Below are 25,563 nucleotides of genomic sequence, written 5' to 3'. Positions count from 1 at the left end.
GTATTTATTATTTTCCTTCCAGTCAAATAATCTATAGGCAAAAAATGGGGGACAGCAGATCTTATAGTAAAATCTCAATTTAAGAAAGAAGGCTCCTATCAACCTTAGTAGATTTACATTTCTCTAGGGAAGATATGGCATAAGAATGGATGAATCCATAGACCACAGATCCTTAACTTTTTTAATGTCATTTAATCCCTTTGGCAGTTTCAGGAAATCTGTAGATTCCTCAGAATCATGTTTTTAATTATACAAAATGCTCAGGATTATTAAAAAACTGAATTATGCTGAAACATATTCTCCAAATATATATATATATATATACATATATATATATATATGTATATATGTATTTTTTAAAAGTTCACAGACCCACCCTAGATAAAGAAGCAAATAATTCCTTTGGCTCAGAGTCAAATCATTACCTTATCTACTTGGGTTTGTCATCTCTGACTGGATCTGCCTCGCTGCTATCCCCAGCCTCTCTATATTATAATAATACACAGGAGCCCTATCTCTCTGTGTTACAGCTGGGGCTTGAAGGGCCGGAACGTGAACACGATGGGCTTGTCAGGCATCAAGATGAGATTAAAGGTGGTCCCCACTTCTGAAAGCTTGTGGATTTCGACTCTGAAATTCTCCAGAATCTGCGGAGAAGAAAGAACTAGGCTAAATAATAAAGGTGGGAGACTCCAATGCAAAGTTCAAAAAAGGACACTGCCTTGGAGTGATGAGATGCTTGAGGAAAGTTCTTCACTCACATGATGTCTTGCACTGATGCCCCAAATACTACCATCATGTAATTCTTCGGTCCCTCCTGAATGGTTTCTATAATGCAAGTCCCCATGGAGAAAGCATGTTCTATGGGAATGGATAAAACTTGAGAGGCACTGAAAGTGGAAAAAGGATTGCTGGGGGTCCTGTATAAATGAGCTTGGAAGAGTCTACAGTGTTTTTTTTTCTTGCCTCGTTCATGGGCAATGAGAGCAGAGATGCAGGAGAAACAAATATCTTGCAAGGTCTGCCAATAGTTTCTGGGGACTGAGATATTGATGATGGAGGGTGGGGACAGGGAAGGGTTATTCCTCTGATATAAAACGAGGTTATTGGACTAAACCAGTGGTGTCAAACTCAACTAGAAATGGGAGTCACTAAATAATTCCTAAAGATAAGCTTACAAGGGTAAGCTGCACATTGACTTAGAAAACTATGTGTTAACATCATCTATGTTCCCTTTTATTTTGTTAAATAATTCCTCATTATATTTTAATCCAGTTCCAATCACATTCAAGAGTGTTTCAGGCCATCTTCCAGGCCTATGTAACACTTCAGAATAGATCATCCCCAGGATTCCTTCAAGTTGTAAATATTGACACTGCAATAATGACCTTGGAGCTGCTTCTGCCTTAGCAGGAGATTATTTATTTATATACACTGGTATGTGGAGAAAACATTCTAATCCTCCTGCCATCTTCCCTTCCCCATCTCCTTGGGACAAAGATTTATCTACAATGATCCTGAGAACATAGATCTTCCCCCTAACCAGCACTTTCACATCAGCCGTGGTTCTCATATTATCGTCAGGCGGAGACTGCTGGGGCCCCAGAAGAATCAGTTTAGGTTCCTAGCCTCAAGTATCTGTGATCTAAAACCCAGAGAAGCAGATGGAGTCAGTCTAAAAGGGAAGATATGCTGGTGAAACAGGGAATTGAAGCCCAAAATGGCTAACTTGGGTCACTGATACATCAGTCTTTCTATTCCCTGTCAACAACTCATCTCATTATTTTCTCTCTCGGTTAAAGAGAGGGAACTCTTTTCATGAGTAGGAATCCCTTCCAATCTACCACTGTCAAAATGGCTCCAATATACAGACCTTAGTCCCTAGAAGGGAAAGGGATTTAGGGTAACTTTAAGGAGATTCCCTCTCTCCTTCCCAAATGATATTAGACTTACATGCATCAGAAAGATAGTCATCTCCAACTCAGCAATCCTCCGGCCGAGGCACTGCCGAGGGCCAAAACCAAAGCTCAGAGCCCGGAAATAGGTATTCTCTTGAAGCCATCTGGTGGGGTCAAACTTTTCTGGGTTGGGGAAGAAGTTAGGATCCTTCCCCATGGCAAAGATGGCCACCTGGACCAATGTCTGGAGGAAGATGGAGAGAAAGAGAATATACTAGAATTACTCCCATGCAAAACACCCAGGACAGCCTGTTCTGTGGTCCCTCCACTATTCTAAAAGTATCACACGGGGGCATTCTGAAAGTTAGCTCAGGAACCCTGACCAGAGAGTCAGGAGACACTGAACCCTATTAGGTACTGGCCATGGAACCTTGGACAAATGACGTCACACTTCTGAACCTCAGTTTCCTCATCTTTTCCAATGGTAATATCAATCCCCATATCCCTTAATCAAGAAAATGATCATAAAAGAACTTGGAAAAATACAAAGCATTATTTTAATGCAGAGTGATTGCTGGTATTTCCATTCTAAGAGGAACCTTGCTCCTTACTGTATCCAAAAGGATGGTCTTATTAACCCCCAAATTGAAAGTGTTGAAATGTTAAATTCCTCATTAAACACTTACCTCAGCCCCAGAGCTTCCACCCAAATCACAATGGATTTCTTTCCATAGAAGTTACTTGACCATAGAAACTCTGCCTTGTTTACCTTTCTCTAGATCACAGTACATTAAACCTAACAGTGTCTAATGTTGGCTGAATGTAAAAGGAATTAATTACACACTAGCATATGTGCCAGCATTAAAAACCAATGACAGTCCATTAGGCAATCTGTGCATTGCATTTCTGTTTCTAAGGCTAATTGATTTTCTAGTTTCATGATTTTCTATAATAACCATCATAAAAATTACACTTTCAGGTTTATGAAGCCTTTTATATATATTATCTCTTGTGAGCCTCATAATAATCGTGGGAAGGTAGATGCTATCATTCCCATTTTACAGATGAGGAAACTGACACTGAAACAGATTAAGTGACTTGCCTGGAATCCTATAGCCAGCAAATGTGAGTCAAAATTTGAACTGAGAAGGTCTTGATAGACTTTGCCATCTACACTATAGCCCTTAGCACATGAAAATCTATTGTCTGAGCCTGCCTCTCTAACAACAAATATAAACCTATTCCATTTGCTAAAAACCCAGTAAAATCACAGTCTCAGATGAATACATTAATTTACATATAATATGGGTTGACTATTTCTAATAGCTTATCTCTATCCCTTCTTTGTGAATGTGTCCTCCTCTGTATTTCTAGGGCAAGGAACCCATCCACTGAATTGTCCCATATAGCACAGAGAAGGTCATGGAAACACTTAATACAGGCATTTGAATGTGGAGACAAAAAAGAGAGACAGTAGCAGGGAATTGTGGTTGAATGGGCTCATCTAGAAATGATAAGCACCTGTCATAATCACTCAGAAACAAGGCTTTCAAAGGATGCTCTGGATAGAGACATTATGAAATGTTCAGGCAATGTGGGGATGGGTTCTGCCCAACAATGGCAAGAAAAAAAAAAGCTTAAATCCCTCCCTCCATGTGCTCTCCTTCTCCCAGGAAAAGGGCAATTGACCATCACTCAACCAAATCCCCAGAGCATTTCCCTACCTGTCATTTCCTTGATAACCCATTCTGGTCTAGAGGCAAAAAAAACACAATGATTTGGGTTCTCTAAATGTCTTATGAGTAGGAATGAACACAAACTAGTATTGGGGCTTACTTTAGCAGGAATGGTGTAATCCTGGAGAACTAAATCCGACGGAATGTACCTTTGTATGGTGATTGCAATGGGGTGTAACCTGAAAAAGAAGGGATACAGAATACACGCACTGATCCTAAAATGATCGTGATCACAAGAAAAAAGTTCAATCCCAATTCAACTGATCAGCCAACTCCTATTTTCTTATTCACACTTCCTATTTGTAGTTCCCCCCACAATTGTCGCTGCTTTATCATTTCTAATGTCCTCCTCTCCTCCCTTTCTCTCTGGAAGTTTTGGGAGATGGGAAAAGGGAACTAGAGCTGGACTTCCCCAAGATGGACATAGGCTTGCCTCAGGGTTTCCTTGATGGCAGCTTTGAGAAGCGGAACAGATTTAAGCATCTTCTTCACATCTCCCTGGGCATCTCGCCGGGCAGCCAGGACTTCAGCCCGAAGCGAATCTTGGACCTTTAGGTTCCGAGCCATTTCATACAGGCACCACTGCAAGGTCATGGATGTCTGAAAGACATAGTTGAATATACTTTAACATATTTAACATGTATTGGTCAACCTGCCATCTAGGGGAAGGGATGGGGGGAAGGAGGGGAAAAGTTGGAACAGAAGGTTTTGTAATTGTCAATGCTGAAAAATTACCCAGGCATATGTTTTGTGAATTAAAAGCTTTAATAAAAGACATAGTTGAAGGCTGGAGGGAGAAAACTTGAGTCCCCCCATTTGATCTAATTTTTCACACCTTCATCCCCAACACACATACTCTTAAATTTCGTATCACTGTCAGCCTAAGTAAAATGCGTCATGTACCTATATCTCATGTCAAATAAAGGAGGACTTTGGGGTTCTCCCATTTAATGACACACACCTTGAGCCCTAACTTGCACTACAGCATTCTTGTAGCTAATGGATTATTAATCATTGTTAAAGCTTCACAGAACAACCTAATAATGGTTCTAATAATCCTCAATAATCCTGTAAAGAAGAAAGGACTTGGTATCATCCCTTTGTACAAACAAGAAAATTAAGATTCTGGTAACATGTTTTAAGTTTTTTCATATTTAAGTTTTTATTTCTTCAAACAATCTCTAAAGCCTATATAAGCACATCTTATTTTATGTAGTATTCTCCTGAAAAAAAAATATGTATATAAAGAAAATACCTCAAATGTGCCAAGACATCCTTTAAAGGGACTCTTTGGTCCTTTCAAGGAAATGTTTTCATACAATTAAAAATCCTTAAACAAATAACATGTAAATTTATCTTTCATGTAAATCAAGATTTCTATGTCATTTCTTTCAAAATTTCTATGGCAAAACTGACAATCCTTTCACAATTTGGTAAACTTCGCAATGTTGCAATTAACCTATATGCCCTTACTTTTCACATTAGTCAGTTAATCTTTATATTAATCAGTGTTTGTGGCATTTAGTGTTGACGTATATCAGTGAGTAGAAGGACTTGGCCTTGGAACACAAACACCAACTTGCCCCACAGATTTTCAGTCTGGTTACAAGTCCTGTTCAGGATTTTAGGCAGTGTATATTCCAACTTCTGAGGGAAAGAATTGAATCAATATACCACTTTCTTGCTGAGAGGTCTCAGGCTCTACCATTTATGTCACAAAGACTAGAACTGAGTCAGATGAATATATCAGAAACTTTTTTGGAATAACACATGGAATAGCATATGGATGCCCGCTCCCAGCTTCTCACAAAGGAGAAAAAAGAAAGGGATCACTTTCCTTCAACACATATTTCTTTGAATATTTCATTTTGCTATTCAACTAAAGCGGTATTCTCTTGGGAAGGGCTAACTTTTCTTCCATAAAATTGTGAGCTTTGTCACATTTGTTTTTAGAAGTGCACTTCTTTTTTTTATCCTTTTTAATGACCTCTCTACCTCCCAGCTGCGTGACTCTATCCTCACCCAGTACTGTTCCCTTCTGTCAGGAAGGAAAGATTTATAATCTCAGTCACACTTAGGTAGCACGGTCTAAATGGGTTTTATTTTTAAAAGGGAGTTTCGAAAAATTAGCACTCACAAGGAGCATTCCAGGAATTCATGAGGAGAATTGGGGGGGGGGACTTACAAATGCCCCCATGTGGTAACATTTTACAATATTCTCTACTTTGCAAACCACTTTCCAGGTTCTATTTCACGTAATACAATGATCCTATGAGAGATATCCCTGTTCCTCTGTGTACCAAAAGACACCAAAGCTCAGCAATCTTCAAATACTTGCATGAACATGATATTTGTGGAAATATGCATAGAAGAATTGCACATGTTTAACATATATTGGATTGCTTGCCAGATTGGGCAGGGGGTGGGGGAAAGGGAGGGAAAATTTTGAAACACAAGGTTCTGCAAGGGTGAATATTGAAAATTATCCTTGCATATGTTTTGGAAAATAAAAAGCTTTAAATAAAAACATAACAAACAAAAAAATACTTGCATGTGTAGAAAATGTCAGAAGCAAGGGTTGAATCCTCAGCTGGCTCTGAGGGCTTCTGAGGTAACACACTACTTTGCCATATTGGGCACAGTCCTCACTCTGGCTTTTATCCATATATTTGGGAAATGCTTAGCACAGTACCTGGCACACAATCAACATTGCACAAATTCTTACACTTGTCCCCCTTCATTCTCACCGTATCTACTCCTCCTGCCATCATCTCGGTAACATTGGCTTTGACGTCTTCAAAATTCATGGTGTTCTTGTGTAAGAGAGAGTAGAGAATGCCTGGGTAACACTTAGGGACTTCTGTTTTCATCTTCTGGTCCTGGTAGAAATTCTGCACATAACTTTCAGCTGACAGACAGGAGGAAGAAAGGGAGCATCATAGAGTCTCTCTAGATAGAAGACTAATGTTGGGTTGGGGAAGGGATATGAAGGAGCTGAGGAAGTTTAAGAGGAACAGAGAGGTTGGGGAAACTTGGAAAGAACTCATCATTGGGAATCCAGAAATGTAGATTCTAATCATGTTAATGCTGTTGACCATTTAATGACTTTGGCTTCCCTCTGCCTTTTTGGACCATATTTACATTAATGTCTTTGGGGTCAACAAAGGTATTGTTGCCTTCTTGCCAGGGACAACTTTGCCATGCTAGCATTTCTGTTGTTTCAAGGGCTAATGAAGTTGGCACCTGTAAGGGTAGATTATTGTTCATTAGCTCTACCCATACTTCTTAAATTTTAGAATTCAGGACGCCCTCACCTTGTGCAGAAGATGTGTGCACAAATACATGTGCACATATGTACAAACCTTGCATAATTGTGTGGCTGTTGCAGGCACGTATTCATGTGTGAATTCATGAATACGTGCCTGTGTGTGCAATTCAATACAATCACACATGTACACACATGTACAGTGCCCAAGCAAATGTGTGTGATGCACGTGTATGGATACATGCTTGCATGTGAGCCTATGTGTGCCATGCACATGTGTGTAGTGTGTTCTGTGCACATATAACCATGTGCACACATTTGTAACATACATGTGCCATATATACACATACAGTACAATATACACATGCACTTTTCTATGATGATCTTAAGAGATCCCCTTCCTATTCTTTATATTGTTTTCCACAGGATGGAGCCTCCATACTCACCACTTGTTCCCACCTTCTGTCAGGTACTTAAAACAATCACTTCAGCACCCCAGGTGACGGCGGGGAACACTATGTCCTTCATGATTGCTGTGTTACTGAATACTAGAGTTTCTCCAAGGGGAAATAGTTGAGGAGTTGAGACAGTGACCAAGTAGTATATTTACTCTTGCCCTGGGGTCTCCCTGTTTGTGCCCATCTCCTCTGGGAGTCAGAAAGCTGCCCCAGACCTTCTTCCATGCTTAGGCCTCCTGTTACTCTTGGGGTCTGACCTGTGTCTGCCCCAGCCCCAGAACCACCAGTCACCCCAGAAGGATATTCAGAACCAGGATGCTCACCTCGATCAAAAATCAGGTCCCACGAGGCCACGTGGTCCCTCCAGGTCTTGGCCCTGACCATGCGGAACAATTCTGGAGGGATGTTCAGCATTGGAACACTGGTATCAAACAATGTATACACGGCATCAATAAACTTCTGGGCCTCAGGGTCCACAAATTCTTCCAGGAGCCCCAGACGCTCCCCAAAGAGAATGTTGCAGATCGCTGTGGGACCGGAGATCACTGTCATTAACATGCCTGATTTGTGGCCTTGCTGAAAACATCAGATGACTGGAATCCCCTTGACCTGGAATTCTGCCTTCCCTCTCAAGATCATTAATACCCTCTGTTAAAACATGTTATTTTGTTGTTCTTTTATTCAGGAAACAGTCCAAGGGACTAGGGAAGAAAAGACAGTTTATGAGGGACGATGTCTTTTTTACAAAGTAAATCTTAGGGAAATCTATTTTGTCATATTATTATTTTAACTATGGAAAAAGAAACAAGTATGAGGGTATCTACAGCACATCTGGAGAAAGGGCCCAGTAGGGGAAAAGACCCCGTCTTTTTAAAAACTTGCTTTTATTAACTCGAATAAATTCTCAAATATTCTCAATATTCTCAAACCCATAAACATATTTCTCAAAAAATAGTTAAGCAAAACTACATAATGGAATGACCTCTATGATTAATGACATCATTTATATTTTACTAATTAAAATCAATTGATTAAAACATAATCAATCAGCTAAACTTTCCCTAGTGTTGTAGTTTGGTCATTTTAGACTTTGTGATCCCATTGGTTTGCTATTTCTTTTTCCAGCTCATTTTACAGATGAAGAAACTGAGGCACACTGGTGAAGTGACCTGTTCAGTAAATGTCTGAAGCCAGATTTGAACTCAAAGAGACGAGTATTTTATGCACTGTGGCATCCCTTCTCTAGTTTACTTCCTTGCTTAATGGGGTACATACATCATCAGACAGGGATCTCTTACTGTGTACTTTCTGTGTATTCACAAAATCATTCGGTCGAGGGGACATTAGACTTAAAGACAAGAGCTTTCTGTACTACTTACTACCTCATATACTACTCACTTTTTTCTGAGTGTCAAATCCCTCATCTGCAAAAATGAGGGTTGGAGGGATACTAATACATGGTTGGTGGATTGGCAAACTGGTTCAAAGATTTTGGGCAACAATTTGGAATTATATAGAAGAAGTCACTAAACTATGACCTACAGAGATTCCACTGATGGAAAGAAGAAAACAATCATTTATTAAGTACCTACTTACAGGCATTCTGCTAAATGCATTACAAATATCTCATCTGATTCTCAAATAAACCTGGAAGATAGATGCTATTTTTACCCCCATTTTCAGATAGGGAAACTGAGGCAAACAGTGTTTAAGTGTCTTGACCAGGTTACACAACTAGTAAGCATCTACAGCAGGATTTTAGTTCAGCATCTTCCTGGCTCCAGACCCCCACTAGGCTCTCTGCTTCCTCAAGCCAAGAATCAGGCTTTGGATTTAAGGAGGCAAGTGAACCCATTTGTAATGAGTCTCAGTTATTATTCTACATACATGAAATTGGCTGATCTCATTCGAGTTTGTGTCCTTGGATTGTCTGTAATAGCAAATAATTTTCTTATAAAATAGTAACAGAATGTTAATTTTGCTTAATAATAGCAAAATAATTTTTTCATATTCTAAATCAGGAATTCTTCATCTTTCTTATATCATGTATTCCACTGGCAATCTGATGAAGCTCATTTCTTAAATAACTAGTATTTATAGAATGCATTAAAGTTTGATGAGATTTAAATCTCATAGTATATGAATATGTAACTCCTATGTCTCTACTATTCCTATTCTGAATATCACCACCATTGTACACTCATTTTATCATCTTCTGTGCTATTCTTATCCCTATTTTAAAGATGAGTTATACAGCTAGTACGACTACTTTGAGCTTGGATTTGAACCCTTCTTGACTCCAGACCAGGAACATTTATCTACTGCACCATCTTGCTGCCCTTCTCCTATCTTCCTTATTTCTGTAGAAGGCAACGCCATTCTCCCAGTCTCTCAAGATGCAAGCTAGGAGTCATTCTGAATTGCTCACTCTCTCTCATCCTATATATCCAATCTATCACCAAAATTCTGTTGATATCTCAGTTGTAGCATCTCTCAAAAGTACCTCTTTTCTTTTCTGAAACTTCCATCATCCTACATCACCATACTCCTGGAAAGTGGGAAGGGTCTTTCTGCCTCAAGCCTCTCTCCACTCCATTCCATCTTTCATTCATTCTATGTCAACCCCATACTCAATAAATTCCCATGGCTCCCTATTACCTCCAGGATCAAATACAAAAATACTCTGTCTGATATTCAGAACCTTTTATAATCCAACCCCCTCCTATCTTTCCAGTCTCCTTACATCTTACTCCCCAACCCATACTCTTTAATCTAGTGACACACTGGCTTTCTGGCTGTTTCTCAAACAAGGCACTCTGTTTCTAGATTCTGAGCATTCTTCTGGCTGTGTCCCATGCCAGAACATACTTTCTCTTTATCTCTGCCTCCTGGATTCCCTGCCTTCCTTTAAATCCCAATTAAAATCCCATTTTGTACAGGAAACTTTTCTCTAATTTTAAGTGGCTTCCCTCTGTTAGTTCATAAGCCATTTATCCTGTGTGTAGCTTGTTTGTACATCCATTTATTTCATGTTGTCTCCCCCCTGAAGGCAAGGATTCTTTTGTCTGTTTTCGTATCCTTAGCACCAGGCCTGGCACAGTAGGAACATAGTAGGTAAATAATATAGATTGATGAGTCCTTAATTGGTAAAACCCTCCTTCAGTCAGATCTTACTCACATTCAAAAGCAAATCGAAACAGGTCCTGACTGAGGTCCACAGTGTACTTTCCTTGGTCACTCCTCTCAATCTCCTTGTAAATCTTCTTTACAAAGTCCTCTGAAATTGGGGTGAGAAGGGGCTCAAAATTGTTCATGGAGTCCAAAGCCAATACGAACTGGTTCAAGAAAACCCTATCTTTCTTCCAGCTTTTAGAGCTTCTGTGAAGGGAGGAAATAAAAGAGACTGAAGATAATGAAACAGACTGTGATGGTCCAACTATCTATGAAGGCAACTCCACCCATCCCAGGTCAAAGAATCCAGAGATTCAAAGAGCTCACTGCTCCTTCTTTTCTGTACAAGGACCCTTGGAGAAGGGCTTCCTACCAGTCTAACCCCTATCACCATCTTTCGTATTTCTCTGTCATTTCAGCCCTCCTGTCCCCTTCCTCGCTCACCCACACTTGGTATTTGAAAGAGAAATATACATGCATGCAAAAAGTATCTAATGAGTGATAATGGTCCTTTCTCTTCCCTGGCTGCAAAAGAGAGATGCTATAAGCCTCTTGGTGGGGAAAGAAATTTTAGATTCTTCCTACTTGAGCACATGGGCTATCAGATGACCTGTGACTATATACATTATTCTTTGTCCCTTTGCCTTCATCCTTTCCTGCTCTTGGGCAGAGGAGGAGGACTGTGGGCTTGGGCCTTCATTAAGTTGGGAGAGCAAACTGGTCCAGCAGCCAGCATCCATGCCATGCCAGATTTTATGGATGCCTTAGCCAAAGGAGCAGCCAAATCCTAAAACATTTACTCATCCAGGCAAAGAAGTGGCCATGTTTGAAAGGGAATTTGGGGGAGAAACCATTATATTAAGTGCTTTAAAGTTAGCCTACTCCCCCACCCCAACCAGGGATAAAAATGGTCTAAAAAAGAATTTTTAGAAAAAAATTGTATAATTATTCTAAAAACTATCTAGAAAGCTAATTGATATCAATTACTCAAATAATATTGGGGTGAAATAACTGTTGTTTGATATAACAACCAATAAACATTTATTAAGCACCTACTATATGTCAGGCATTGTGCTAGGCGTCAGGGATGGGCACTTAGGTTGATAGGATTAAAGAAGAATCTCTCTAACCTTTCTGGGGTACCTCTGGAACCCTCAAAGTACAATGTATTTTTGCTCTAGGGGACCTAACATTCCAAGTAAACATGATGCAAAGAACAATCTGACATGAGTGTTCTCTGAAGCCCTACCCAAAATCTTTCTCTTATTCCTCAAAATCCTTACAGTCCTTTGGTCATATTTCTTTGCTCATGTCAGAGTGTTCTTGGTATCATGCTGATTGTTGTTCAACACCCCTATTACATTCAACTGAACAACAATAAAACAAAAGATTGCTAAGGGTCTCTTCAGTGCAAAGACATTTTCTCCTGGAGACAGATACTGACAATGTATTTCTGTGCAGACATTTGTTTATTTAGTCATATAATGGAATTGAGTCTACTACCTCCAGAGACTTCAAACTTCTTTGAATGAACACATCAATTAAAAAAAAGTTTTAGCTCACTCCCAAAATATGGATATTTACTTACTTATAATCATATTTATAAATGCTATGCTAATAGTTATGTTTATTATGAAGCTTACACAAAAATAATACTTTTTAAAAATAAGCTAAATATTAGTTAATGATATATCCTAGAGTCACCACAGTGAGTGGGTCATGATCAGATCTACATTTTAGGAAAATAATTTTGACAGCTGTTAGGAAAAGGGATTAAAATGAAGAGGAACTACAGTGGTGAGCCAAATGTAGGCAAGAAGTAACGAGGACTTGGAATAGGTTAGGGGCTATATGAGTAAAGAAAAGCAAACAGACAATAAGAGATATCATAAAGTTACAAATGACAAGATTTGGCAACAGATAGGATAAGGATAGTGAGTAACAGTGAAGAGGCTAGGATGACATCAAGATTTCGAACCTGAGTAAAGGTAGTGTCCCAGACAAAAAAAACTTGGGGGAGATTCATACCAATAAGTGCCTGTGTAACTGAGTACTCAATTTATTAACTGTATGATTGGGCAAATCATTCAACTTCTGTTTGGAAAATGGGAATAATAATAGCACCTACCTCCAAGGCTGTTATGAGATAATAATTGCAAAGTGCTTAATACAGTTTTAGCACACAGTAAATGTTGTATAAATGTTAGCTATTATTATTATTATTAAACTATAGAAGAAGATATTAAATTTTTAAGAATTCAAATCACAGAATCTCACTCAGAAGAAACAATACCCCCAGCAAACTTTGAGGTCACATAAAGAGCAGGATTGCCGTTTCAATTCTGATAAAGATGCTTGTGATTATTACTATGTCCACCATCCTCATGGCCAAATAACTAACTTTACTATAACACATTTCACTTTTTCCCAAGCTTTCTCATTTTTGAGTTTATCTGATGCTCACAATATTTTGAGGCATCATAAAATAGGAATTATTCCTTCTACTAGACAGATTTACAAAACCAAGACCAAGTCAAGGAAAGGATGCTCAAGATTACATTCTCAACTAAGAGCTGGAACCAGAGTCTGGATTGTTTTATTACTTGGCTTCTGTTGACTCTATAAGGGGTCCTCTCCCACAATTCTTCAGATATCCTTTGATTGCTTCTCTTGTGATATGAGGAGAGGAAGTTGTATCTCCAAGAGAAGGAGAAGAGACTTACTTTAAAAGGACTCCAATAGGTTTTTTCATGTAGGTGTGATAAGCCAACCATGGTGGGATGCAATATCTTTCTGGATAAGGTCCTTCTGCCCTAAAGAGGCAGGCAGCATCATCAGGGTTGATGATGAAAACAGATTCCGTATTGCCAAGTTTCTCACTGAAAAAGTTAATAAAATCAAGAGATCAGAAATTAAACCCTAGAGATCTGTACCTACAGCCTGAGGAAGGCAGAGTTAAATTTTTTTATTCTAAACACTAAATCAATCTTTAGGACCAAGCATCCCAATAACCAGCTACGTCAACCCTTGTACTAATCCCTCACACCTGGAGCAGGAGCACAGGGCAAAGCCCTCTGGGCTGGCTGAGCCACAAGCCTGACATTTACTACCTAACTATAGTCATGCTAGACAGACCCACCTTACTCAGTGACTGAAACTGGAGTCCAATTTTAAGACGGGGGTGAGCAAAGTAACAGTCTCAGGACATGGAATTCCAACTTTCAGAGAGCACCTGCAGGGGCCTTCAGGAGATATGAGCAGTCTAACTGGCTTGCAATGGAAATAATGTCACCTGTATATAAGGCTTGCAGTCACTGCATACCTATTATCTTAAATGTCCATGTTGTAAGACTATTCCCAAGAAACTGACTCCAGGGCTGGTACTCTATCCACTATGCTGCCTAGCTGTCCATAGAAGTATATACAAAACATATGTAATTGTTATAGAGGGAGAATAGTATATGACATATGTATAACATGTATAATATCTAGAAGTAAGGGGAAGCTCTGTGCCATGCAGTGGATAGATCACCAGCCCTGAAGTCAGAAGGACCTGAGTTCATATCTAGTCTCAGACACTTAATACTTCCTGGGCAAGTCACTTAACCCAATTGCCTCAGCAAAAGATATATAGATATAGATACATAAGTATATAACATATATAAATACATACTTAATATAAAATGCATAGAAGTATATGTATCATATAAAGTTATATAATATTTACAGGTATTATAAAGAATATCTAGAGCCATGTAAATATATAACATGCATATATATAATTTCTAGAAGTATATGACACATAGAAATATATGCATAGTATAACATACATAATAGATAAACGTATGAAAATAATATATAACATATGCATAACATTATAATCTCTAGAAGTACATATACATATACATAATAAAATAGATATACAAAGCAAACATTTACTCATAATAAATCATAATTTTGTAACTCCCCACTTTCAGTTTTGAGAGCCGACATGGGGTTGGAAACCACAATTTAAGAAACTGAACTTATATAATATGTAGAAGGAAATACATAATATCTAATACATGCATTATATAATACACAGAAGTATGTACAAGATATGTTACATATACATTAGATATGATGTGTAGAAATATAATATATAGAAGTACATTCTTAATGTAGAATATATTCTTTGTATATAATATATAGAAGAATATAGAACATGGAAATACAGATAGAAGATAGAATATAGAGATATCTACATAATATATACATAGTATGTAATACATAGAAGTATATACATATAATATATACATAATATATAGAAATATATGATATGTAGAAGCCTATAATAGAAAATATATACTTTATAATATATAAGTCATTGAAATCTATATACAATGTATGATATATGATATATGGAAGTAATGCATAATATAATATGTAGACATGTGTATATAATATATATTGTATATATAATATATAGACATATACATTATATAAGTATATATAATATAAAAACAGATATACATCATATATATACAGTATATATAATATATGGATACATATACATTGTATATATTATATAGAGACACATATACATTATATATAGTATATATTATATATATACAGTATAAATTATATGTGGACACATATATGTTATATATAATATATAGACACATACATTATATATAGTACATATAATATAAAAACAGATATACATAATATATATAGTATATATAATATATGGACACATATACATTATATATATAATATAGAGAGACATACATTTATATGTGTGTATACATATATATATATACATACATACATATACATACATACACATACAAGGTAATGGGAGGTAAGGGAACGTCAGCAGCTCAAGGGATCAGGAAAAGCCTCATATACAAGATGATACTTGAGCAGAACTCTGAAGAACTCTAAAACTCCAGTTTTAGAACTGGAGATTCTAAAAGGGAGAAGTGAGACAGGTGCTCCAGATAAGGGGTGGAGGCAGGGTAGAGACAGCCAATGCAAAGGCACGAAAATGAATGGTATGAGGAGCATCCCAAAGGTCAGTTGGTACCATAGAATATGTGAAGAGGATTAATCAATACTTTTGGCTACCTTACCCATCCCCTCAACCCCCCAGTTCCCACACTCCACACCCCTCCTATCCACCTGTTTTCAATATCCTGTTTTTCAATCTAGGATTTTCAGGATAAGAGAAGTAATTGATGCAGCTGATGCCCCCTTCCTCAGGCTTTAAGGAGAAGGGAGGCCATCAATGGGAGTCTCAGGCTGATGTGGTTTTCTCCCTTATTTAAAAGAAACCCTGGAGTTTTCCAAAAATCTGTTCTGCCACAGTCAGATCAATTTTATCCATAACTTTTTGATCTTTAACAAAGTGGCCTTCAAGACTAGAATGAAAAACCCACACTTTTCACTCCAGTAGAATGATTTCTTATTCTGAATATTAATAATATATCACTTTTTTTGGTGATTTAAAAAATCTTCAAAGTCTCTCATCATTAGTAACAATGCAGGAAGAAGGACAAGAAGAAGAGGATGTGGGAGTCAGATTTGGATGGCCATTGGAGGAAGAAAGGGCAAGTCTGATGAAAGGGAAGAAAAAGAGAAAGAGTAAGATTTCTTCCCAGCTCTGAATGACTATTGCTTAATATGTTCTCCCTGTCTCTCTCTACTCTGGTTCTTTCCTTCCTTCTCCTTTCCCCACCCCCCTTCTCTTCTTCCTCTTTCCCTGTCACTTTGTCTGTCTCTCTGTCTCTCTGTCTCTCTGTCTGTCTCTCTCTCTCTCTCTCGCTCTCTCTCTCTCTCTCTCTCTCTCTCTCTCTCTCTCTCTCTCTCTCTTTCTCTCTCTCTGTGTGTGTGTGTGTGTGTGTGTGTGTTCCTCTGTGTATGTCTTTGTCTCTATCTGAGCATGAGATCAAAATATTTTGCAAAGCACAAATAAGGTGAGTCAAAAAGAAAGCATGTCCTTCTCTTCTCTTCCCTCTCTCCCCTCCCCAGGTTCAAGCTTCAACTTCCTCATGAACTACCTATATATCTGATCAATTTAGTTAGGGGGTGGGGAGCATGATACAACAGATAGAGCACCAGGTCTGGAGTCAAGAAGCCCTGAGTTCAAACCTGGTCTCGGACACTTACTAGCTGGGCAAGTCCCTTCATCCTGTGTACTTCAATTTCCTTATCTATAAAATGATCTGGAGAGGGAAATGGCCAACCCCTTCAGTATCTTTGCCAAGAAAATGCCAAAAGAGGACATGAAGAGCTGGACACAACTGAACAACAGCAACAATTAGACATTTGTATCATGTCAATATTTCCAATGTGTATTTTAATAACTTCCCTGTTGGCATATTTAGTGTATTTTTTTAGCATTTTCATTATACATAAAGCAGTACACAGGTCATATAGCCTGACTATAAAAAGGATGTACAGATGTCTTTGTGATCTCAAATGCCAGAAAATCTAAGACTTAAGAGAAGTTTAAATGCTACCTCTCAACTCCAATTAATCTAACTCAATTAAGGAAACTTGCTCATGCATAGTTATATTAATCTAAGCCTAAAAATTGAGAAGTGATCCTAGGTGGGAGGAGCAGGGGAGAGGGGGCAAGCTGGACACCTGATAAAGCATCTGAGGGGGGAGGGAGGAAAGGGAATCCATAGCTTGGTCATTCATCTATCAAATGAGGAGGTTGGACTAGATGACATCTATCATCTCCTGAATCCTTCCTATCAATCAACAAATAGTTATTCAACACCTACCATATACTAAATCACCACATAGTATTTTCACCTTTTTTGTTATTACTGTTTTCTTGTTTGCTTGTTTTTTCTCTCATTTTTTTTTCCTTTTTGATCTGATTTTTCTTGGAAAAATTGGAACAAAAGGTTTGGCAATTGTCAATGCTGAAAAATTACCCATGCATATATCTGGTGAATAAAAAGCTATAATAAAAAAGGGTGAATGTTGAAAACTATCCTTGCATGTATTTTGAAAAATAAAAATCTATTATTAAAAATAAACAAATCTACCATATGCTATTGTCCCCTCCTTCCCCTCACCCCCTCTTCCAGATGGCAGGTTGGCCAATACATGTTAACTATTCAATATTCACTCTTGCAAAACCTTGGTTCAATATTTTTCTCCCTCCTTTCCCCCTTCCCTAGATAAAAGTTATCCAATATAGTTAAACATGTGCAATTCTTCTAAACATTTCCACAATTATCATGCTGCACAAGAAAAATCAGATTCAAATCAGGTCAGGTGTAATCCATACTGACAACAAATGTCAGTATGACCCTAATGAAGAAGACAAACTCACATAAAGATAAAATACAGTGTAAATAGCAAGCTAATTCATCTACATTCTAGTCTGGAAGTTTCTGCCAACGCTAACCACTGTCTCTTCCTGCCATTTCTTTCCTGTCAGCTTCTGTAACCCCGCTCCTCTCTAGTTCTCCTCCTAACTAGCACACTGTGTGAGCTCACTCTGCTTTTGTGCTCTTACTGTGAATGATTTCCTCTCTCTCCTCTCTACAGCCTCAGCCTCTTTCTTCCCTGGAGAACGCCTCCCTATCCCCAGCTCTGATCTCCATTGAGAGAATCTCCCAATATCTCCACAAGGAGCATCTCCACTCAGATGTCTTATCAGCATCTTAAATTCAATGTGTCAGAAAGAGATCTCTTAAACCTGCCCCACCCCCCAACTCCTCTGTCTGCAGACAGCCTCCCTATCTTTTCAGCCACCTGTTGCTCAACATCCTTTCACTCTCTCTTCTCTTCCTTACTCATTGTATTCAATCGGGTGCCATTGCCTATCAAACTTAACTCCCCAATCCAGCCCCTTTCTCCTCCGTGTCTGACACAGGGTCAGAGCTTATTCTAGATTTGTTGACTTGATTTGACCCACACCTGGAAGAATGTCATAGTGGAGAGAGGGCTAAATTTGGAGTCTTCAGACCTCAGCTACTATCCTACCCCAAACACTCACTATGTGCCCACAGGAAAGGGGAAGGAAATAAGCATTTATTAAGTACTTACTATATAGCAGGTATTCTGAGAAGTGCTTCACAGATATTATTTCAGCTAATCCCCACAACTGCTTTGTAGGTCAGTGCTATTAAGTTCCCCATTTTATGTTGAAAAAACTGAGGCAGAGTTGAAATGACTTCCCCAATGTCACACAGCTAGAAGTATATGAAGGTGGATTAGAACTTGAGTCTTTCTGACTGGGCCCAGCACTCCATCCACTGCACCTTTTAGCTACCTCTGAGTACAAGGCACGTAACCCCTCTCAGTTTTCTCATCTGTAGAATGATATTGCAATACTTACTGTACTGAGTTTTATTAGACTCAAATGAAATAATACATGTAAAGTGCTTTCCAAAGCTTAAAAACTTCTATGACATCAGTTTTTTTTTGTTTGTTTGTTTGTTTTTTAACATAAATAGGATGTTCCCAAGGCCTGGTGAAAAGAACACCAGCTCCAGGGCCAGAGGACCTGGGTTCAGATCCTGCCAATGATTGTCTATGTGACCTTAGGCGAGCCTCTTCACTTCTGCCTCAATTTCCTCATCTGTTCAATGAGGGCCTTTGTAGCCTTCTCAGCTCTAGAGCTCTCATCCTATTATCATATTCTCATATGAATTATTGTTATAGACTCTTAATTGCTTTCCTTTTTCACTTCCCACTCAATTCAAACCATATTCCATCTAGCCACCAAAAGACTTTGCCTAAGTCATGGGTCTGATCCATCATTCTCTTGCTCAAAAGCCTTCAATAATCACCTATTATCTCTAGGACAAAGTACAAACTCCTCAATCTGACATTTGAGGCCCTCCCTGTTTGCTTTTCTAATTATATCTACATTACCCTGCTCATGACTCGGCCATCTTGGGCTGATACCAGAATTCAGAATCTACTGGCTCCATACTCTGCCCGACCCTCCGTCGTTCCTCGTCTCTGCCCCTCAGAATCTTCCTCTCTCTTTCAGTCTCCAGTCCTAAGCCACCTCGGCCACAAGCCCATCCATCATCCCGAGAGTAGTTAATATTTATTCCCTCTGTTTCCACATCACCCTATATAATTGCAGCACTTATCTGTGTACCTGCTTCATCTTGGATCACAGTACATAATTTCTTTGAAGGCAAAGAGTTTTTAATATGTATTTTCAAACAATACCAGGCACAGGATCTTCTTTTTAGTAAACACAAAGTAATGTTTGTTTAATGACATTAAAATTCCGTTAAGGAAAGATGTTAAGCACATTTTCTCTCTCTGGAACTCCCAAAAAAGCAAATAAATAACTAAATAAAAGGAGATAAGGTCTTCAGAAGACTGGAAAGAGAGACATCCTGTTCAATGCTCTAGACAGGCAACCTGCATTTATTAAATACTTATTGTAACAAATGCTATCTGGGAATATCAAAGGGTAGAAATCATTGAATTATAAATAAAGAGAGCCTCTAAACCAGAAATTCTTAACATGGGATTCCGTGATCTTGTTTGTATGTATGTGTGTGTGTGTGTGTGTATGAGAGAGAGAGAGAGAGAGAGAGAGAGAGAGAGACAGAGATTGTATTTCAATATAATTGAATTCCTTTGCAATCCTATGTATTTTAATACATTTTAAAATATTCTTCAAAGAATTCTCTAGGTCTTTGGGGTCCAGGACCCAGTAAAAGTGAAAAACAAATGAGGGAATTGCAGTCCTAAAACTGAAAATAATCTGTGTTCAAAGCCATGCATCTGTTGTTCAGTCACTGAGTCATGTCAGACTCTCCGGGACTGTGGAAGCATGCCAGTACTGTCTGGGAGACTTTCATGGCAAAGATACTAGAATGGCTTGTGGAATAAGTCAAACAGGAGCCCAGGATCACACACAAGTGTCTGAGGATGGATCTGACCTCAGGTCTCTTTGATTCAGACCTAGTACTCTATTCCCTGAGCCATCTAGCTACTCTAATTAGTAGCAAACCCAAAACTCGAATCCAGACTAGCTTCTAGTCCTTATATTGCCCCACCTCAATCTCAGGAACTAAATCAATAATCTCTGGGAAGAATAGTAACTCTATTTATAGGGAGAAAGATACAAGGAATAAAGTGGGGGGAGAAAAAAGGCTGAGTCAGGACTTAGCAAGTCTTACAACGCCACAAACACACATACATCTCCCCACAACATTTATTTGTGTTTCTTTCCCCTTTACTAAACTAGTCTGCAACAAAGCAAAAAGGAGAGAAATACTAGAATGCAAAGGGGTTAGGGATTAGGGTGGAAGAAACAAAGCAAGACATGGGAGGAACTTGGGCCAGATTTAGGGACAGGGCATTTATTGCGTCCCCCAAGAAAGGCTGGAAAATCAGCATCCCTGACAGGTTTGACTGTGTGAGGGGTAGGGAAGGGGTTCCGTTATCTCCAAACAAGCACTGACCAAGGAGAGTTCTTAGTTTGAGATCCATGGATAGATTTTACAAAATCCCTGACTTTAGATAAAATTTTTTAAATGTCCTCTTTGTTTTCAATAAACTCTAACTGAAAATTAGCATTTCCTTCGATTATTTTAGTTTTTTAAAGCATTACACAAATCTTTTTTCTGAATTTTATTTTTTCCATAAAAACCATGTTGTGAAAGAAAACAATTTCCCCCAAAAAAATCTTAAGAAAAATAAAGTTTAAAAAAGAGTATGCTTCAATCTGCATTCAGACACAATAAGGTCTTTCTCTGGGTATGGATAACATTTTTCATCCTACGTCCTCCAGGGAAGTTGTGGATCATTCCTTCAATTATTTTAAAACATTCTCATTCTAAGTTGGGATCCATGGGCATCACCCCAACTGTCCCAGGATCTAAGAACATTAAGCAGGGAAATTAAAGAACTCCCCAAATCATCTCCTCTGAACAAGTCTAAGCCAAAACAAACTCCCACATGCTACAGTACGGAAAGGAATCTGTTGATAAAAGATCACATGAGAATGACTCCTAGGCGCCCTCCTTGCCTTCACCTTTGTGGAGGGACCTCACTTACCGGTAAATTGGTCCTAACTGTTGGAAGCCCTGCAAGGTTCGCATGTGCAGGTTGCGCATCCCATTCTCCAGCCAGAAGTGGAGCAGATTTATCCAACCATTGGATCCATTTAAGGGCATCTCATTGTAGGGCCGGGGCCCCCGGTCCCGGAGAGGGAAGGTGGCCACCTCGCTACTTCTGGCTGGCAGCTGAGCTCTCCGAGCGTTAGGCGTCCAAGCATCTTCTCTTGGAGAACCAAGGAGGCACCGACGGTGCTTAGCCAGGGCGGACTGTTGTGAAATTCCCCTGGTTAACATCACTCCAGCTGCTGCTGCTGCTGCTGCTGACAAAAGTGGGACTCTGCCTCGGTCACCCAGTTCACTGTTTATAACAATACTAGCTCAAGGCTAAGTGCTTGTCACAGCCACTGATATCTCCCCCACCCCCTCTCTCTCAATTTCTGCTTTCTCACTATTCTTTCTCTCTCTCTCCTTCTCTCTATCTTCTTTCTCTGTCTCTGTCTCTGTCTCTCTCTCTGTCTCTGGGTCTCTGCCTGTCTCTCTCTCACTCTGTGTCTCTGTGTCTCTGTCTGTCTCTCTCTCTCTCTGTCTCTGTGTCTCTGCCTGTCTTTCTGTCTCTCTCTCTGTCTCTCTCTCCCTCTGTCTCTCTTCCTCTTCCTCTCTGTCTCTCTCTGTCTCTGTCTCTCTGTCTCTGTATCTCTCTCTCTGTCTCTCTCTCCCTCTGTCTCTCTTCCTCTCCCTCTCTGTCTCTCTCTGTCTCTGTCTCTCTGTCTCTGTATCTCTCTCTCTGTCTCTCTCTCTGTCTCTCTCTCTCTCTCTCTCTGTCTCTCTTTCTCTCTGTCTCTTTATCTCTCTCTCTGTCTTTCTCTCTCTGTCTCTCTCTCTGTCTCTGTCTCTCTCTGTCTCTCTGTCTCTGTCTCTGTCTCTCTCTGTCTCTCTCTTTCTCTGTCTCTCTCTCTGTCTCTGTCTCTGTCTCTCTGTCTCTGTATCTCTCTCTCTGTCTTTCTCTCTCTGTCTCTCTCTCTCTTTCTATCTTCTTTCTCTGTCTCTCTGCCCTCTTTCCCCCCTTTCTCTGTATCTCTCTCTCTCTGTCTTTCCTTCCCTCCCTCCCCCCTGCTCCACTCCACCTGGATTCCTTCCAGAGAAAGAAGGGTCAAGGAGAAGGCCTTTACGCATCTTGAAGAACTGAATTTCAATTAACCACTCAAAAAAAGGCTAATCTAGAGAACAAGGAAATGTGATTAAAGAAACATATATGAAAGGCACTGGTAATAAAGAAAAAACAACACGGTACCAGTTCCCAATGAGTTTATGTACTAGGCAGCAAGATGGCGCAGTGGATAGAGCACCAGCCCTGAATTCAGGAGGACCCAAGTTCAAATCTGGTCTCAGACACTTAACACTTACTAGCTGTGTGACCCTGGGCAAGTCACTTAACCCCAGCCTCAAAAAAAAAAAAAAAAAAAAAAAAAAAAAGAGTTTACATCCTAGTGGGAAAATATGTGGAGAAGTAAAATATGAGAGAGGAGGAGAGAAACAGACAGAAAGAAACAGAGCAGATCAATAGCTCGGTCAGTCAGTAGACATGCATGGATGGAGAAGGCAGTAAGCATATTTGCAGTCAGTGCTAAGTGCTGGAGACACAAATACAAACCTTTGTCCTCAATTATGGTCTAATAAAAGTAAGGAGGTCAAAGGGTAGCTCCAGGATATTGACAATAGTGAAAATCAGGATAAGTTTCATAAAAGGAGCTGGTGACTGAACTAGCACAATAGGATGGTGCAGTGGGTAGCGCACCAGGCCCTGAGTCAGGAGGACCCGAGTTCAAATCCACCCTCAGACACTTAGCTGGTGGTGCCGGCTGTCACTTAACCTGTTTCCCTCGTTTTCTCATCTGTAAAATGAGGAGACAGCGAGCCGCTTCGTTACTTTAACCATGAAAAGCAAACGTGGGCTTTGTCCACGGAGCCCCGAAAGGTTAGCGGAAGAACACAAGGATATGGATCGGTCTGGTCCAATCCTCTCAGAGCATGGGAAAAGCTGTGACTTCTCCATGGTCGCTCAGGCAACAACTAATAAGTGAATGGCAGAGGAAGGATGCTTTCTTAAATCTTTCTTCAATTTTACTTTTCAACATTTTAAGTTCTAAATATTCTTTCCATCTCTTTCACCCCTTTGAGAAGGCAAACGGTATGATATAGATTCTACATGTGCGGTCACGTGAAACATACATCCGCGTGAGATCCTCTGCGAGAGAAAACAGACCCCGCCCCCCAAAGGGAAAACACATAGAACCATAAAGAAAGCGTTAGAAGCACACTTCGATCTGCGTTCGGTCTCCCTCGGCTTTTTCTCTGGAGCCCACGGCACCTTTCATCGTTAGTCCCTCAGAACCGTCTTAGCCATTGTCTTGCTGAGAATAGTTGCTTCTTTCACAGTTAATCATAATATTCGATAACATTCCATCACTCTCCCATACCACGCCCTGTTCGGCCACCCCAATCCGAGGGCATCCCCCAGTCTCTAACGCTTTGCGGCCACAAGAGGAGCTGCTATAAACCTGTGCGTGGGAGTCCTTCCCCAGTCCTCGGATCTCTTTGGAATAGAGTGGTAGGGGAGTGGTATCCATGGGCCAAAGAGAATGCACCCTTGTATGCCCTTTGGAGATGGTTCCAGATTGTTCTCCAGAAAGTCTGGACTAGGGCTTAATTCAGCCCACAATGCATCAGTGTCCTAATTTTTCCATATCCCCTCCCACATTTTTTATTTTCATTTTCTGTCAGTCAGCCAGTCCGACAGGTATAAGACGGTGTCTCAGAGCTGTTTTAATTTGTATTTCTCTAATAGTGGTGGTTTAGAGCGTTTTTGCTGTGATTATATGAGTACTTCCGAAAAGTGCTTGTACATAACCTTTGACCCCTTCTCCACCGGAGATGACTTGTATCTTACAAACGCAGTTCGGCTCAGAGCAGGATTTCAGTTCGGACTCTGTGCCTTTACGCTCCCTACTGCATAGGTGTGCGGAGCCGGCGGAGCCGCGACGCCTCTCGCTGCCTCCATCACAGGCACTCCCCAGGGAAAGGCCTCACACCCTGGCCCAAGGAAAGCGCGGCCCGAGCCGGGAACCTCACAGCCCAGAGCTCAGGAAGGGCGAGGGGACAAAACGGGGGCGGCGCAATGAGGTCACGTGAGGGGCCTGTCCCGCGCCGAGGGGGCACAGGTGGGGTTGGAACCAGGCCCCCGGACGGTCTCCCGTGTTCAGGAAGCAGGGCGGGGCACGTGGCGGAACTCCTGCGCACTGACTGACTCTCCCGCTGAAGGAAGGGTTTGGAAGTCACCGGCGCTGCCCAAAAACGTCAGCGAGAGGCTCAGAAACCGGCTCCAGGGCTCCGGCCGGCGCGCTCAGCCTCTACCAGAAGGACTTAACTTTTTATTATTATTTAAAACCATGATTGCTTAAATCACACCACACGTCTGCCTCGTAGGCACACGGAAGACTTCGGGCCAAAGCGCCCGGTCCGTCAGGCTGGGAAAAGCTACACCCGGGCCCCAAGAAGAGCTCAGTCCCCAAGTTACAGACCCCGGGCCTCCCAACTTCCGGCGCTAGACGGGGCGGAGTGAGGTCTCGACTTCCGGCCAAAGGTCTTCTCACTCCATCACCCTCTCGGGATTCCACAACTTCTTAACCTCCCAGGGTCCAGGATGACGCCAGTCGTGTTCCTGCTCGTGGCCGAGAGGTCAAGGAGGCAGCCTCCGCCCGAGGCGGGGCCGCGCCTTTCTGAGTGCAGGCGGTCTTGTCTTGGGCTTTGATGCCACCTAGTGGCAGAGTGCAGAATTTCAGCGGAGGCGACTTTTGGGGGTTTGGGCTTTAGTTTGCGTTAGTTGGTGGGGGGTGTTTTCTAGCTTGACCCCTAAATAAACAATTATTGGCAATTGGTGGAAGTTGCGGGGAGAAATATTTTAGGAAGGGAAAAGGGAGGGAGGGAGAGAAAAAAGGA

The 25,563-nt window shown here is 40.4% G+C and overlaps 2 protein-coding genes across 2 annotated transcripts in view; one reads left to right on the top strand and one right to left on the bottom strand.

Moving 5' to 3' along the window:
* CCDC33 (coiled-coil domain containing 33) overlaps positions 1-936 on the top strand; it is a 195,407-nt gene extending 194,471 nt beyond the window's left edge. The window contains 1 exon segment of the mRNA XM_074297009.1: positions 531-936. The gene's annotated coding sequence lies outside the window, so the exon portion shown is untranslated.
* Positions 328-22,068, bottom strand: CYP11A1 (cytochrome P450 family 11 subfamily A member 1). Its single transcript, XM_074297010.1, has 9 exons — positions 21,566-22,068; positions 13,252-13,407; positions 10,536-10,735; positions 7,681-7,884; positions 6,382-6,542; positions 4,068-4,234; positions 3,735-3,813; positions 1,954-2,142; positions 328-647 (listed from the first exon to the last, which is right to left on the bottom strand). The coding sequence occupies exons 1-9, from the start codon at positions 21,859-21,861 to the stop codon at positions 525-527; spliced, it is 1,575 nt and encodes a 524-aa protein (XP_074153111.1). The 5' UTR covers positions 21,862-22,068; the 3' UTR covers positions 328-524.
* Between the last annotated feature and the right edge of the window lie 3,495 nt (positions 22,069-25,563).

Source organism: Sminthopsis crassicaudata, chromosome 2, assembly GCF_048593235.1.
Source record: "Sminthopsis crassicaudata isolate SCR6 chromosome 2, ASM4859323v1, whole genome shotgun sequence".
In the NCBI taxonomy this organism is placed as follows: Eukaryota; Metazoa; Chordata; class Mammalia; order Dasyuromorphia; family Dasyuridae; genus Sminthopsis; species Sminthopsis crassicaudata.
The sequence above is the reverse complement of the archived record's forward strand: the minus strand, read 5'-3'. Positions and strand labels throughout refer to the sequence as shown.